Genomic DNA, 16,533 nt, shown 5'->3' on the forward strand with positions numbered 1-16,533 from the left:
ATGGGTATGTCTTAAAATATGAGAAACAGGGTAATGCTTAGTTATTTTAATAGAGGGAATATTTCTTCTTCATCACTGAACACTGTTTATAAAGATATGAAACATAAGCACTGTTCAGCTTATGAGTAAGTTATTCTTTAGACTTACCTATGTGATTTAAGCCTCAAAGACAACATCAAATAGCAAAGCATAAAATGTTCATTTTATACTGAACCTTAACCCCAAGATACTGGTTTCAAAGCTGGTAAAGCTGTTATGTAGTACAACTACTTCCCAAATAAGGGTGTTCAGATACAAAACAGGACATAAGAGTGGTTCTTTGAAATGACAAGCATTCCCTGGCCAAAAATCCCTCTTCTACACAATTATTAAGGTACAGGACCTTTGTCTTCCTTTGCACCGAGTCATCCTATCATTCAGGAGAGTGCTTGTTTTATAATAAATAACGTAAAGGGAAGGATTCATACCAATGCTTTGTAGCGTGAGAAGATTAAAACAACAACAGCAATGCAATAAGCTTTGGATTCCCAGTCAGAAACATTCCAGGACCTAAGTATGTTGACATTTTCTGCAGTCTTGCTCTAGTGCCTATTAATGCACTTAGAAGATGGAAGTGATAGGTACATAATATTGAAATTTTGAACCCTTTGATGCCGTCTTGTCATCCCATTGCCATTACCATGCCTCCTTGCCTGTAATATTAATCTGGAAAGACACGCCTACCACATGTAAGATGCACTTGTTGTATTACGATCGTCAGTGCAGAATGTCATGTACCACAAAAGGATCACATCTAATTCAGTTTTAGTAAATAATGTTTACAGAGGAACTTCATCCCAGCAATATTATTTGTCCAAATTCTATAGTCTAATAATTAGACAGTGCTGTCAGACTAATTGCTGGTGTACTCAGTGGGTAGAATTCAGTGTAGTGCTATGGCACAAGAATTGCAGCTTGCCAGACAGATTGATTCCCCATTCCGCCACACCAAGTGCTTTTCTGGAGGCTCTTCCAAACCCCTGAACCAAATTCAGGGGTGCATGTGGAATGTATTGTGGAAGAGAGGGTTGAACCACATTGCATGAATGGAAGTCCTTACACAGGCCTCCACAACTGGAACTTGGTAGCTGAATCCAGCCTAGTTAGAACAAACATAAGAAAAATATTCTCATCCAAGAAACCCCTGGCTCCATATAAGAAGCTTCGATAAAAAGAGCAGAAAGAACAATGTAGAATGCACACTTATGTGTCATTTCCCTCAATAAACCATAGCCAATGTTTGCTAGAGGACAGTGGTGTGACAATAAACAAGCTGTTGTCTGATATGGTCTAAATACCTTTTGATATTTTATCTAGGGATGCTAGAACCAATCACTTTATACTCTGAAAATGTATTGATGGGCCCAGAATATTTTCTGAAGTCCACCAAGAACACTAGACTCAAAGCAACCAACCTAAAGACTACTGACACACTGCATAAACCTCCTGAGTTTCACCAAGCTGATCACAAAATTGACTCAAAGATGCACTGGTACATCACATACTTACTACTTCATCAATTTGACAATGTCATCACAACGTTCCAGAGATCTCTGAAGCATCACGCAACAATGCAGAGTTGATGACACAGCTGACCTGCATAATATAGCAGATACTTTTTAATAGATGAATGGTGAAGTTTGGCATGGCCTAGGGACATCACCAGGTCACAATATGTCTTAGTAAACATGGACAAGTAGAGATTTGCTCCAGAATGTTGTGATGAGATCCATAAGCCACATCCACATTTATGGCAATTTCTAGTGCTGCCTAGAAATCTTTGACAAGAAACCATTCTGGTCCAGACACAATTCCTCCCGATACAGAACTTAAATCCCAATCTAGCTTAAATTTCAGTGAGTGAGGAATCCTCAGAGAATTCTCAGCAGGTCCCCACATTTCATGTTATAAAGTAAGGAGTGGCCATTAACTTCAGATGCTCCATTAATATTTTGCTCAAATTAAATATGCAATTTCAATATGCAGATGCCAAGCTAAATACTTTGCAAATAAACTGTGTTATAACAACTAAAGATATTCACTCTTCCATTTATAATCTTTACTATCACTACATTTTTCATTTCATGATGAATTGAATATATTATTTTACAGCAATAACAACATAATTAAGAAATATGCATCTCATTGGCCCTTTTATATTGTACAGCTTTCTGCTAAAAGAGACTTCCTGCCCTCAAATTATTCTCCAAAAAAACTAGTCTAAAGCTCAGTAACAATAAATAAATAAATCTGTTTTTCTCAACTTTTTTCTTTTTCTTTCCAGTACAGAGCAATGAGATTAAAAGTGTGGCAGACAGCCAAATACTTCAGCCATCGCAGTCACTAATAGATGCATTTAACATTTATGTAGCTTTCAAATGTGAAGCATCTGGTTCCAATTTCAAATCTGGCTTGCATTGAAAGTGCCTCCTCCACAATACTTTTATTATAAACTGTTCTTTCCCCTCCTTGTTCCCTCCCCCCTCCTTTTTGGAAGAGGCTGTTCCTTCCTTCTTGCTGGAAGCCACCTGACCACTGCCAGGAAGAGGAATGCAAAACATTCCCAGGAGCAGCTCCTGACGTCAGCAGAGCATTTCATCTCCCAATGTTCAGAACGGTCTGGAAATTCCAGTCTCTAGTAGAACTAATTGAATGCGATAGCAGCTGTAGCCTGCAATGAATCACATTAAAAACTGCTTCATGTTAAGATTATTGATGGTGGTATGAACTTCTCAAAACAAGCACAAATCTGATTATTTTCTCACTGAATTAATGCACACTGTGATTGTGTCTACCTTGCTTGTTGTTACTTTTATCATATCCTTGAACCTTGAGCAGCTGCCCTTAGAAAATAAAATTAGAAAATTAAAGGACTGTGCATTGTTTCTCTGCTTCTTTTATACATCTGAGTGGGAAGGGAGATGGAACAAAGAAGGGTTTAGTTACGCTAACAGAGGGTTAAACATGACTCAGCTAGAACTCCTCAAGTGGGTTCATGCCATGCACGGGTTGTTCACGTCATCCCATCCAGCCTTCAGGATATTAACTACAGTACTTCTAAACTACAAGTTATCCAGCTCAGCATATTTACATTCCCTTTTGATTTTTAGTCAGAATCAGCAGTGAACCTTATTGCCAACCTACAGACAATTAAATGCCTGTGTTTTATTTCTTCACAAGTAGTACCTTAAGCAAAACTACAGTTCCCAGAGTAGAACATCAAAGTATAGATACCAAATCTCAGGTACAAAGTTCTGTACTTTCATAGAACGTTATATCCACCACTTCCACATTGCTGCAAAGGTAGCTTTTTATTTTATTTTAAACATTTTGGCTATGGGAGCACAGAGGGGAAGGGAAGGCACAATGTGAGTAGTGGTCTAGAGTTTAGACCATATCCACCCTCTCTATAAAATGCTTATTATATTCTAAAAAAGAAGGAATATGAAGCACTGAATTACTCCTTCACTCTCAGACTACAGTTTAGCACTTTGTCCATGAAATATAAAGCTTTCACCATACTTGTGAGTTCCATAATGGTAGCTGTGAGTTCCATAGACCAATTGTTCACAGAATGAGTAACAAAATTGACTGATTCCACAGTATGATCAATGAATGTGCACAACCCTAAATTTAATTAGACGGGTCTATGGTTTTAACACAGGCAAGGCCCAAATAAATAACCTAAAACAAGGTTTCCCAAACTTGGATCTCCAATTCCCATCATCCCTGACCACTGGTCCTGCTAGCTAGGGTTGATGAGAGTTGTAGTCAAAACAATTTGAGACTCAAGTTTGGGAAACGCTGACCTAAAACATGATTCGAAATGATTCCGGATGTTTCCTGGGTTAAGTTATCTTAATTATGACATTATATTTATTTTTTATATAAACACAGTTCGATCATAAACCATACGTGGCTTAAGGGGTGTATACTGGATTTGAAATAAATAACACAAACCTTTTAACATCCTTTGTTTTTCAAAAAACAAAACACCACATTATTTATTTATGCCACCTTCATACAATGTAGCAAGCTTAGACTACAAGAGAGACAAATTTTCATTTGAGCAGATTTTCAGCAAAATATATCCTCTGCCACTATACTGTATATGTATATAAAATTGGGTGCTGTCTACTACAACAGTTTTAGTTATTGAGAACAACAACTTTTCACAAGGCCAAGAAAGTTAATATCCAGGAAGGAGGGGTTGCAAAGGGATGTGGAGTTATGACAATTTCTCATCACAAATTTTTCCATGTGTATACTACAGAGAAGAAGGTTGTTCAAAAAGATGCCTCAAAATCCCATGACTCTCCTGAGTCCCATTTCAGGGATTTGTGGTCATGCAGTTACATCCAAGTTTCCCTGGCCCAAATTCGGTAAGAGATTTGATTCCCTTTAAATCACTAAAGGGAACATTTGGCATGAAACTGTAAATTCAGAGATTCCCAGGAACATATACACTTAAACTGAGAAAACATAATTTAGCAATATGCCATGACATAATTTTAACTTAGTTGTTAGTGAGCAAAATATTTTACAATGTATTGACTAGCAGCAAGTTCTCATAATGTTCACAGAAAGGATGAATTTGTATACTTGCTGGTAGTCTGAAAGACAAAGTGCAGTATTGAGAGTGGAGTTGTGTGTGCACGCAAGCTGGAAGCTAGAAGCAAGGCAGCAGGCTGGGAAGGCAGAGTCAGAGCCATGCCTGATTTTTGCTGGAATGCAAGGCTGTGGCTATGAAAGAATCAATACCTTATTGGGATGTTAATGCTGTGAACCCCTCTATCAGGTTGTAAGGTAATGGTAAAGAGACCCCTGACCATTAGATCCAGTCGTGACTGACTCTGGGGTTGCAGCGCTCATCTCGCGTTATTGGCCGAGGGAGCTGGCATACAGCTTCCAGGTCATGTGGCCAGCATGAGAAAGCCACTTCTGGCGAACCAGAGCAGCACAAGGAAACTCTGCTTACCTTCCCGCTGTAGCGGTACCTATTTATTTACTTGCACTTTGACGTGCTTTCAAACTGCTAGGTTGGCAGGAGCAGGGACCGAGCAACGGGAGCTCACCCTGTCACGGGGATTCGAACTGCTGACCTTCTGATCAGAAATCCCTAGGCTCTGTGGTTTAACCCACAGCGCCACCCATCAGGTTGTATATATGTGATAAACTGTATACCATAAGGACATCTTGCTGCAAAGGAAACACGGACCATGGGTAAGCACTTGAAACCCCAAACCTAACTTATAAAGAGTTGCTAGCCATGTTGATACACTAACAGAACTGAAACATAATTAATGAGAATAAAGAAATTTGTAAATGAAATGGTTGCGAACTTTAAAAAAAGCATGCCCGGTTAGAAGAGTTCACCTGAAAGTGTGTCATTCCATTTATGACACCTTATTGGAAACTTTCAACTTTGACTAAAAACTGTCATCAAATTTATTTGGTAAATGGTATCTTTGCAACCAAAAACAAAAACACACGTGCACTTCTAAGGCTATGTTATAATAGAGTTCTGATGTTAGATTTGTGACTATAAATTATTACATTGTTAAACAAACTATAAACCTTTTAACTGATCATATGTTGTAGCTTACACAACAGCTAAAAGAAAGCAGTATGTGGCTTGAATCAGTTTGGTAACATGTGTTCTCTCTGCACCCAATGCTTTATTTTGGTTTTAATTGCTCATTTGTTATTTTTTGTCTTGTTTTCAGAGTTTCCCGGTATGGAGGGCAACATCACATAGAGATTAAATAGTTCAGTCACATTAAATAGCAGCACTACCTCAATATTCATTACAAAACATAGAATCATATAAACAGGAAATGGAAAAAATAACCTTAAGGTATGAATGGCTCAGAAATATGACATTTCCAGGATCAACAGCAGTCAAACCTTGTGTTAGAACCATGCTGTGCTTGGAATACCATGCACTTCAAATGGGCTCCCCTTTCTTAAACTACATATCATTTGTAACTAACCAAAAAAAGGGAGCACATCCACATGACATTCATTCTGGATACAAGCAAAGTGCCTGATATTACGCCAGTTGGGATGTGCGTGGAAGGAAAATGCTACTCTCTGAAGTGATTCTTTGGGGCGGTGTGCATGTATTCCCACTGGACTGTCAATGAAATCTGATTCAATCAGCTTCATGTGTGGTAGACAGGTTTTACCCCTAAAATAAAGCTGTCACCTAGTACAGCATTTCACTTTCCCTCAGAAGAGTGAATGACAGCATTTTACAAAGAAAATGTAAAAGGGTACACCTGGGATAAACCCTGAGGGCTACCTTTTCCACTTGTCCATGAGGACCCCACTGTCTGGGGAAGAGGCAGTTCTCCAAACCATTTGCATTCCAATCTGCAGCCTGCTTACTCTATTCTATAGAATCAAATTAGAACTAATGCTGCCCCTTCATTTGCACAGTCCCATACTGCTCTATCTTGGACACGCTGGAGTGGGATAGAATACTCCATGGGTAGGCAAACTAAGGCCTGGGGGCCGGATCTGGCCCAATCGCCTTCTAAATCCAGCTCACGGACAGTCCGGGAATCAGCGTGTTTTTACATGAGTAGAATGTGTGCTTTTATTTAAAATGCATCTCTGGGTTATTTGCGGGGCATAGGAATTCGTTCATTATTTTTTTCCAAAATATAGTCCGGCCCCCCACAAGGTATGAGGGACAGTGGACCGGACCCCTGCTGAAAAAGTTTTCTGACCCCTGGAATACTCAAAATGGCCTTTGTTTTCCCTGATGGATCCCTCACAAGAGGTTCTTCAACCTGTCAGATGTATAATCAGCAAGGCTGGCTTTCTTCTACAGGCATGATCATGTTTGGGGAGATCAAAGTACCTGCTCTTTCCAGCATATGCTTATCCAGCCGAGCACCCTGAAAGGGCACACATACTGAAATGCAAGCATACTACAGTGGTACCTCTACTTATGAATTTAATGCATTCCGCACGCACATTTGTAAGTAGAAAAAAATTGTAAGTCGAATCCCATAGGAATGCATTGGGAGAAAAAATTCGTAAGTAGAAAAAATCCTATCTAAACCGCATCCAAGATGGCGGACAGAGCTCTATTCGTAAGTAGAAACATTCGTAAGCAGAGTTATTCGTAAGTAGAGGTACCACTGTATAAGGTTTAGGACCCAAGTGAACCAGAAAAAGTAATAAAAATGGAATAGGACTGAGAATCATGGAACTGGAATAAAGCAAAAGAGCATTCAGTCAAACCCTGATCAAAGGAAGTCCTTCCATTCACCAATCACTATACAGAATGGATTGCAGAGCGCCAGGGGGAAGAAAGAAACTGAACTGCAGAAAGATGCCCAAGGCAAATATTTCAAAGTACCAGTAATACAAATCTGCTTTAAGAAAAGGCAAAATACATCAAGGATACTGTAAATCAGACCTTTGCAGGCGAGTATTCTTTTCTAACACAAAACATGCTGATCAGCTGGCACCTGAACCTGACCAAAGCTGTCAACTCACTCATTCTAAGGATACACCTGAACAATATCTTTCCCCTGATGCATCATCACATAAGACCTGGTGTTACAGGAGAGTATTGCCCCAGGGCTTCAGGAGGGCCCACTGCCAAGTCTGACACGGGGTCTACCTCTTGAAGACTGCTCTGACCTTTGTCTGTTTCCTTGCAGACCACCCGGGATAATCACCATCAGTGTTAGAAACGGAGATATGAAACCTAGGTTATGGGCTCAACAATGGAATGTCTAGGTGCGATATAAACTGCAGAGTGGAAAGAAAGGAGGACATTTTCTGCCTCCCCACTTCCAGCTACTCTCTGAAGACTAGAGAAGAGACCCTCTTAAGAATATTAGGGGAGTGGACAGGGGAAGGACTAGACCATGTGAAAAATGAATATAATATTTTAGCTGCAATTCATTCATGTTCAGCTTTGTATTCTTGTTACTAAAAAATCACACCTATCTCTGCAACACTGTCAATTAATCCTTAAAATCTTATTGTGATAAAATTTGTTTTTAGTAGTTACATTAAGACTGAAAATTAGACATGATTCCCCCCCCCAAATGAATAACTGTTTCAGGTAGCAGACAGGTCATTCATTGCTGGCAGGGGGCTATTAACTTGGCTAAGCCATTTGAAAATATTTTAGTGTGCTTTCTATCCAAAACTGTCTAAAGCAAAATTATTATCTTCCAGCAGGGCCAGATTTCAGTTTTACCACTTCATCTTTAAACAAAATGTGGAATTTATAATGGGATTAAACACACATGGGAATACTCTTAAAAAGAGTCATATATAATTTAAATTTCTGCATCTAGCCCAGAGTTAATTCCTGCTATACATTTTTACTGACTTTAACAAAACTGTCTGCTATCCCTTGTTGACGTCAGTAGACAACAGCCCAATAGCAATTTCTGTCACTGTAGTATCTTTGGAATTTCCTCTTTCATATGCGTTAGAGATTTCCAAGTCTAGAATATTCTTCTTTATGGATCACTAGAATATTTTCAATCTCTCTCTCCCCCCATTTTTTTAAAAAATGTTAGACATGACAACTCATTTTAAAACAGGTATGCTACAAACCGTTTAGTTCATAATGCTTGACTCAGTTCACACATTTATCAGAGGAACAGAAAATAAAAAATACCGTATATTCCGGCATATAAGACGACTGGGCGTATAAGACGACCCCCAACTTTTCCAGTTAAAATATAGAGTTTGGGATATACTTGCCGTATAAGAAATACGACCCGGCGTATAAGACGACCCCCGACTTTTGAGAAGATTTTCCTGGGTTAAAAAGTAGTCTTATACGCAGGAATATACAGTAAATATTCCTCCCTTCATGGCAAAAGTTGACTTCTACAAACTTACCCTTTGACAACAATTAGATTTTTAAAAGTATAATATTTTTGCATATAAATAATGGGCAAAAGTATATAGAAGTGTCTACTACTATATTTCAAATGTATTTACTAATTGTATGATCCTGCCATATACTAAAAAAGCTAACATGAAGTATTAGCAAATATTTGTTTGCTGATGCATTCACCTCTGATCTTACCTATTTTGCAGATTACATAACCACTTTACTTCTTAATAACACCCATTCTCTTAAATATTTAACACCCACAGAAGATGTGCTACCAAAACAGATATTGATGCGTTATCACAATAATGAGCGAATAGATCAATATGGCCTCTCTTGCTTTTGCAGGCTCAGTGTATTAGGTGATTGTGGCTGACATTTTGTTCTATTTAGGTTGTAGCTAGGTATTAAATTGGAAGTACACTGATGGATACTTCAGATCTGTAAGATTTGCATCATTCCACATTTCTTATCTACACTGGATGCACATGACTGCACAACTATTGTTTAAGGCAGATTAATTTGCTCATTTAGCACCATCATTCCACACTCCACTATTCCTAAGCTTCACATGTATTATGTGTACCTTGACACTCCTCCCCCACCTTGCCATATCAATTATGCAGCTCCACATGACACAAGATATCATAATGCCAAAAAACAAACAAAAAACCACCAAGTCAAGCCACAGTAACACCACTGGCATTTGAAATACACACTGAAAGTTTGTGAGAAAAGCTCAAAAAATGACAAACAAAAGTTACCCATTAAAAAAATTAAAGACACAAATTAAGATCCTAATTATTGCCTAGGGAATCATTTAAAAGAGGAGGGAAATCATTCTGAAGAGCCTAAGTCCACATTAAAAGCATTACATTTATGAAGATTTTATTATAAAACACTTGGTACAATAATATGGAAGAATAATTAGAGTTTAAGTTATTTAAAACACTAGACGATGACAACGCCATTCTTTAAGAACTGATTAATTTAAGATGTAGGCTGCAGCATCTCAAAATATATTGTGAATTATTTTATTGGATACAAGCTAACCAAGGTTGCTACATTTCTCTCTATCTCAAGGGATAGTTTATAATCTCCAATTCCAAAGACTTTGAAGAAGTAATCATCAACAGATTGTATAATTAAATCTTTCTTCCAGCAGTGTTCTTGCAGTCAGTGACTTTGAATTTTCTTAAATTTTATTGTGGGGTGGCTGAGCTTCTTTTCCTTATCAGAGCTCTACTCTTCTGCTTTTGCAAAAACTTCAAAGGAAGAATTTAAAAGACATCTAACTCTCTTTTTGATGGTAGGGATTTGTTTTGGGGGTTTTTTGGTCCACATTGTCTGCTTGAATATCTATAACTTTTTAAATGCATACATTCTATCAAAGGGTTCTGCAGGAACAATATCCCTTGTTGGTCCTGGTCTGACTGGTGAACGATTGATCCAGGGAGCTTGTGTTTATCAATGTGATAAATAGAGAAACTAAAGATATACAACTTCCAGAAGTTTAGCAGCATTTATTTGATTTGTTCTTGCTTGGTGCTCTCCCTCCACAATAGTAGCTGGAGAACTCAACAAGGTGCAATGCATTCCCCATCAGACAGGTAAAGGATTGATGTCCACTAGGAAAGAACCAAAACTTCTTGTTCATCACTTGAAAGACCATTACAGTGTCTCATTTCATTATGCTTCACACATTTGAATTTAAAATATTTTTCAGTTATATCATTATATACACCTTGAAATGCAGCCTGGCCCAATAAGGTGAAATAAATACATTCATGGAGATACACGAGCATGCCAAGAACAGATTCTAAATATTTTAATAAGTAATTTAAACTAAAAATACTTACCAAGGAGGATGGATATATAAGACATCCTGCAGAGCTAGCCTTAGGTGAGTTGCTGTTTCTTTTGCAAAAATAACTTTAAGCCTAGGCTCAATGACGGCAATTTTTTCTATGGAAGAACTGCCAGCACAAATTTGTCCCAACTGATGGCAGACGGTTATGCAGAGAGTGCATTCTTCGTGCATTTCTTCAATCTTCACAGCTAGTATGCCAGATTTAACACCTGGAAATTAAGCAACAAAGCAGCTAAGATAAGTACTCCATGGGGATGCAGAATACATACACGAGGACACATAGCCTTACTTCTTTTGCAGACATCTATGTGTGCAAGTAGGTCTTTAGATAATGAGCTTAGTTGCACTTTTTTCATGGTTGTGTAGGTCAGATGTTACAACTCCCACCATCCCTGACCATTGGCTCTGCTGGCTGGACCTGATGGGAGTTGGAGTCCATCAAATGGAGTCCCACAATTTCCCCACCTTTGGTATAGGTATTCAATACATAAAAAGCATTCCATCTTATTTAACTGTATCTGTAAAAACAATCTATCAATATTTACCAAGACAACCTTAAATAATACTTCAGTACTGTGCAACATTAAATAAATACACCAAGGCAAACTGAAATTATATTTGAGACCATATGAACCATAGCTCACTGGTCAGGTAGCAGATAGCAAGAGATACTTGGCTACATAGGTTAATTGTCTGGCCTCTTATAGGGAAGCTTCCTATGCTCCTATCTGAAAGATATTGCTCTGCAGGCAAACAGCAAATGATAATATTGCACTTGACAAAAAGTGGGTTACCTAAAGGTTTTGGGGAACTTAAGTTATCCTCAGTCATCCCAGAGGTTTTCAAAACAGAATAAAGATTTGCCTATAAAAATATTGCTTAAAATGAGTAAGGACATGCCACATAATTTTTAGCAATGTATATGCTAACAGAGAGCTACAAATTTGTTGCTTAAATATGCAAACAACAGGCAATAGCTTCAGTGTGCCGCAAATCTATGAATTTGGACATAGATTAAAAGCTGCGTAGCTAGAGAAAAAACACTTGACATTTGAAATATTTAAGTATCAGAAAAGATGCTTAAGTATAGTGTACCAGGGTTTCTAAGTAGCTAGAAAGTACAGCCAAGAAGGGGTTTAAAGCATCACATCAAAGGAGTTATGTTCCAGTAATACTTAAGTGTAGTGCATGCAGCTGCCATTTCAATTAGGTCTTACATGACATTCGTATGACAAGCTTGTATTACTTTTATTGCCATTTTGTTCTCATTTACTTTCAAATACTGAACTAGAGAAAGAAAGGATATCACTTCATGAAAATTAGGCACTCCATGAAAATTAGGGTGGCAGGGTGGTGGTGGAGAGAGAATCTACAGATAATCAGAAAACTAGAAATGTGCTGCTGCAGAGTGTCTCAGACCTACATTTTTGAATGTAGGTATTCATTTTTGAATGAAGCTTGAACTGTTATGGTGCTCCTTTCGCAACCAGAAACAAGGTCTAAGTAGCCACTGTTATCTTCTTCAATGGAGTTGTTCCAGATCACCACACCTTTACATCTGTGCTACTGGCTCTCAAACTTTGGGAATGTTGAAATATATACACACACAAAAATAATAATCAAATTGAGTCATGCAAATCAAATTGGATCTACCAGACCCAAAATTCTTAAACAATGTGGACTAAATTCTTTTCTAGGGACCCTGAAGCTTAAGCTTCATTAGTTTCATGGCAGATCTGCTCCTGACTACAGGACAGCTGGAATTATTAGATACAACTTTTTAAAGTCCACTCAGTACAATAATTTAGAGATGCCAACTCCAATGTACAGCCCTTCAGTGAAAGTGTAACATCTCAAAAATACGTTCAGAAAAAAGTAGAAACTATTTGCTTTGACAATATCAGATTGTTTTAAAATAAGACTGCTATGGCTTTATTAGGAAGCATAAATAAATTATACTAAGGGGCCTAAATATTTTCCCGAGAAAGCAGGAATATAATTTCTGCCCAGTAATGCCCCTGAACTAAACTTAAACATATAAGCATTTTCTGACATGTCCCTGAACTCAGGCTGAAATCAGCAAACTTAATCAAAAAACACTGCCAGTTATTCTTGCTTTAAATGCACACAAAGCTCAAGGTCTTTTTTTCAGTAATTCATTATATTAAGACAGGAGTAGGGAACATGTGACCTTCCAAATGTTGTAGTACTAACAACTCCCATCATTCCTGGCTATTGACCATGCTGACTAGGAGTAATGTGAGTCAAAGTCCAATGTCATTTGGAGGGCCCCAAGTTACCCAAACTGCACTAAGAGGTACACAGACTGCTGGATCTCCTTGTGCCTCAGATGCTGATCCTTGTTTAAAGAAGAAATCATGTGACTCTTGTTCTAGCACACTGAGTAAGTGGGTAGATATCAAAGGGAAACTGGAATAAAGTAATACAATTTGTGACGTCTTAACTGTACCAGTACATACATAATTCATTTCCTGAATACAGATATGCTATCTGAGTCCTGGTTTGATTTACAATGGGTTAGATAGCAAATTTTGAATGATCAAAGTTAGACTGACTACTGCAACTCTAGTTCTATGCCCTGCACAAAGGTACTTGGGACTGAAGGCCTTCCTAATCCTACTACCTTAAAGTTTGAACCACCTTAAAGCTTTCAGGAAGGCATTTCAAATACATATGTAAAGATACGTAAAGATCCAAGCAATTGAAAATTACATCTTTTCTCATCAGTTGAGTGCATGAGCATTGTTAGAAGTCGACAAAGGTCCTCAAATTTCTCTTTCCCCCACCCCCGTGCTTCTTTTTAAAAAACACAAAACTTATTATTTTACTACTTTGCTTATAGAGTAGTTGGGCACAAGGCAAAATGCAGTACCAGTTAGACTCCAGCCACCTGGCATCTGAATATCTATAGATGTTAGCATACACAAATTTATGTCCAGGGCACAAGGATTTGGGGATGGGGAATATAGAACAGGGGTCGAAAACCTGAGTTTCTCCAGATGCTTCTGGACTACAACTTCCATCATCCCCTGAACAGTGGCTCTGATGGGTAGAGCTGATGGGTGTTGGAGTCCTGCACTATCTGAAAAGCCACAATTCCCCCCAAGCCTGTCTTGCAGTGACACAAGATTTATTTTAATCACAATTTCCATTTTAGAGTGTTGAAGTGGTACAAGAACACCACATGGCAAGGGATCATAGCACAGAGATAGGACACGAGCTGTGAATACAGATGGACAGGTTCAACCTCTTGCATCTCCAGCAGCTGATGAGAAAGACCCCAAGACCCTAGAGAGCCACTGCTAGTCAAAGCAGCCTTTACTGGGTTAGACAGACTCTGACCCACTATAAAGCAGCTTCCTATGCTCCTAGGGTTGCCATAAGTCAGACTCTCTTAGCTTCTCTCCTTAATCTGCATTATGGGAATATTATTATAATACATTTATTTATACCCTGCCTTTTCCCCAGACAGGAGAAACAAGAATACTAAAATAAAGAGAAAATAATTAAGGGGGGGTAATTAATAGAATTAAAATTTTATATGGGTATAATAGCCTTTTAAATTATACAAATAATTACAATGAAAATAGCATGGCAACAGCTCTTTTATTAAAAGCATTCAATTCCCCAAAGTCTATTTGAACAAGGTCTTCAACTGCTGGTGGCAGGACAAAAAGGATGGAGCCAGTCTAGTGTCTCTAGGAAGGTAGCTCTGGGAGTAGCCACTGAGAAGGCCCTTTCCTGTGTCCCCACCAATTGTGCCTGTGAGGGTGGCAGGACCAAGAGAAGGACCTTTCCTGAAGATCTCAAAACCCAGGTAGGTTTGTATGAGGGAATACGATCATTCAGATAGATTGGAGCTGAGCCATGTAGGGCTTTATAGGTCATAACCGGCACTTTACAGGGCTTTCTTAAGTCACTTTGCTATTTATAAGATGTAATATAATAGCAAAACTAGAGTACCATACAGCTTGTCCACACCCTCTCTTAGTCTTGGACCTTCCCCCCTCATCACACTATTCACACAATTTCTTTCAGATTCCTGTCATCTATCTCTAATATAGTGATAGCACTGGAAAGTTCATTTCTTCCCTCCTAATGCAGGAAGTGAACATTTGTCTTTGTTTCTATTTTTGACCTGGGGTGGGGAACACTATTGCCAAATTACTACAGCAGTGAGGTTCTGTATTTCTAGACTGTTTCCTATGAGAAGCTGTTATTCTTAACACACTAATGAAATGGTAGAGGCGTTAAAAAAAAAATCGCCCGGAGATCAGGTCCACAGATTAAGCAACTGTCAGACCTACCTATCTACCTACCAACCAACCAACCAACCAAGGATTATTTGGGCAACAAACGGCTAAGTGCAGGATGCAGTGCATAAATTGCAACTAAGATTTGGAAGTGAATCAAACAGAGAATATTTCATAAGAAACTGCTGTTTCATACTTGCTGAACTTATAGTACTACAAGTTCTGTTACATGACTGTGCTCCTCCCACTGGCAAGTGATGACCCCAATTTTCTTCTCTCGCCCACACAATTATACTTAATGTGCAGCTAAAAGCTTGTAACCAGAGAAGTGCTTTGGACCCTTTGAGGAGATTAATACTGGTCCTTGTGACACTGCCACATGAGTGAGATCTGGATTCAGTTGGATTGCTGTGCCTGGAGATCAGGACAGAGAGCAAGATCCAGGGCTGGTTTGAGGCAATGTTGGGTTTCCCTGTCGCAGTAGCTAGATGTTTTAAAAATCAACTGATATCTGTAGAGGATCTGAACTGCACAGCCTGCAGTTCTTCAGCCTGCAATGACTCAATCTGATGATATGGTAACGACAACTTCTTGGCTTCCAGGCTTGGCAGGCACTTTGGAGGGTCAGTCTACCTTGCCCTCTGAAGACACCCTGAGCCTTCCACATGTTAATACTGGGTCATTACAGGCCCGCACCTTGGACTCATGAAGGTGGAGTTTTAGGTTTGGCTGTGCCATTAGTTTGCTGCCTGCTCTTGTGCAAGTGACTTGATCTCTTTAATCCCCACTTTCTCTACGTACATAAAAAGAAAACAGCAAACATTTCTTCTGTATAGTGCCTGGAGTCTGAGTAACCAGAGCTATGCAAGCAATATCATTATGTAAACGCTTTTGCCATACTACAGATCTGAGTTCCATAAGCATATGAATACATGTCTACGCAAAACCTTTTGGTTTGAAACTGGAGTCTTACTAGTTTACCTGTTAAAGTTGTCAACACACTGTCAATTATGTGGAAATTGAAGTGGATTTTTTTCAATCATGAAAACATATCTGCCTTTCAAACAATTGGAGTTTATCTCCTCCAGATCTATTGCAGAAATCCTTTGTTTCTAATCCATCTAATTAACCTTGAGTCAGACATATTAACAAACACAAATGTTTACACATGCCACGTATAATATGAAATCCACAGCCGATGATTCAAAATTCTAACCTCTTGGCTCTAAACGCTAAATCTCAAACAAAAGAAGAATTATGGTGTGACAAGTGGATATACAAACAGGGCTCTAAATACTGTGTTTATACTGATTACACAAACACACCAATACATGGAATATCAACATGGGGGACAAAATCATGCAATGGATAGTGTAGTGCCACTGAAAATGGGAGACTTTGCTCTAATCCCTAACCAGGTAAGAGGTTCACAACCAGAGCATGAAAAAGTTACATTTTCTTAGTTATTATTA

At 38.6% G+C, this 16,533-nt stretch overlaps 1 protein-coding gene across 4 annotated transcripts in view; it reads right to left on the minus strand.

The window, feature by feature from the left end:
• The window catches only part of SPIDR (scaffold protein involved in DNA repair), a 170,876-nt gene that overhangs the window by 80,770 nt on the left and 73,573 nt on the right, over window positions 1-16,533 (minus strand). For all 4 annotated transcript variants that reach the window (XM_035126455.2, XM_035126454.2, XM_035126458.2 and 1 more), the window contains one exon: window positions 10,777-10,996. In XM_035126455.2, the coding sequence (XP_034982346.2) occupies window positions 10,777-10,996 (220 nt within the window). The remainder of the gene's footprint in view (window positions 1-10,776; window positions 10,997-16,533) is intronic.

This window comes from Zootoca vivipara, chromosome 8 (genome assembly GCF_963506605.1).
Source record: "Zootoca vivipara chromosome 8, rZooViv1.1, whole genome shotgun sequence".
NCBI classification, from domain to species: Eukaryota; Metazoa; Chordata; class Lepidosauria; order Squamata; family Lacertidae; genus Zootoca; species Zootoca vivipara.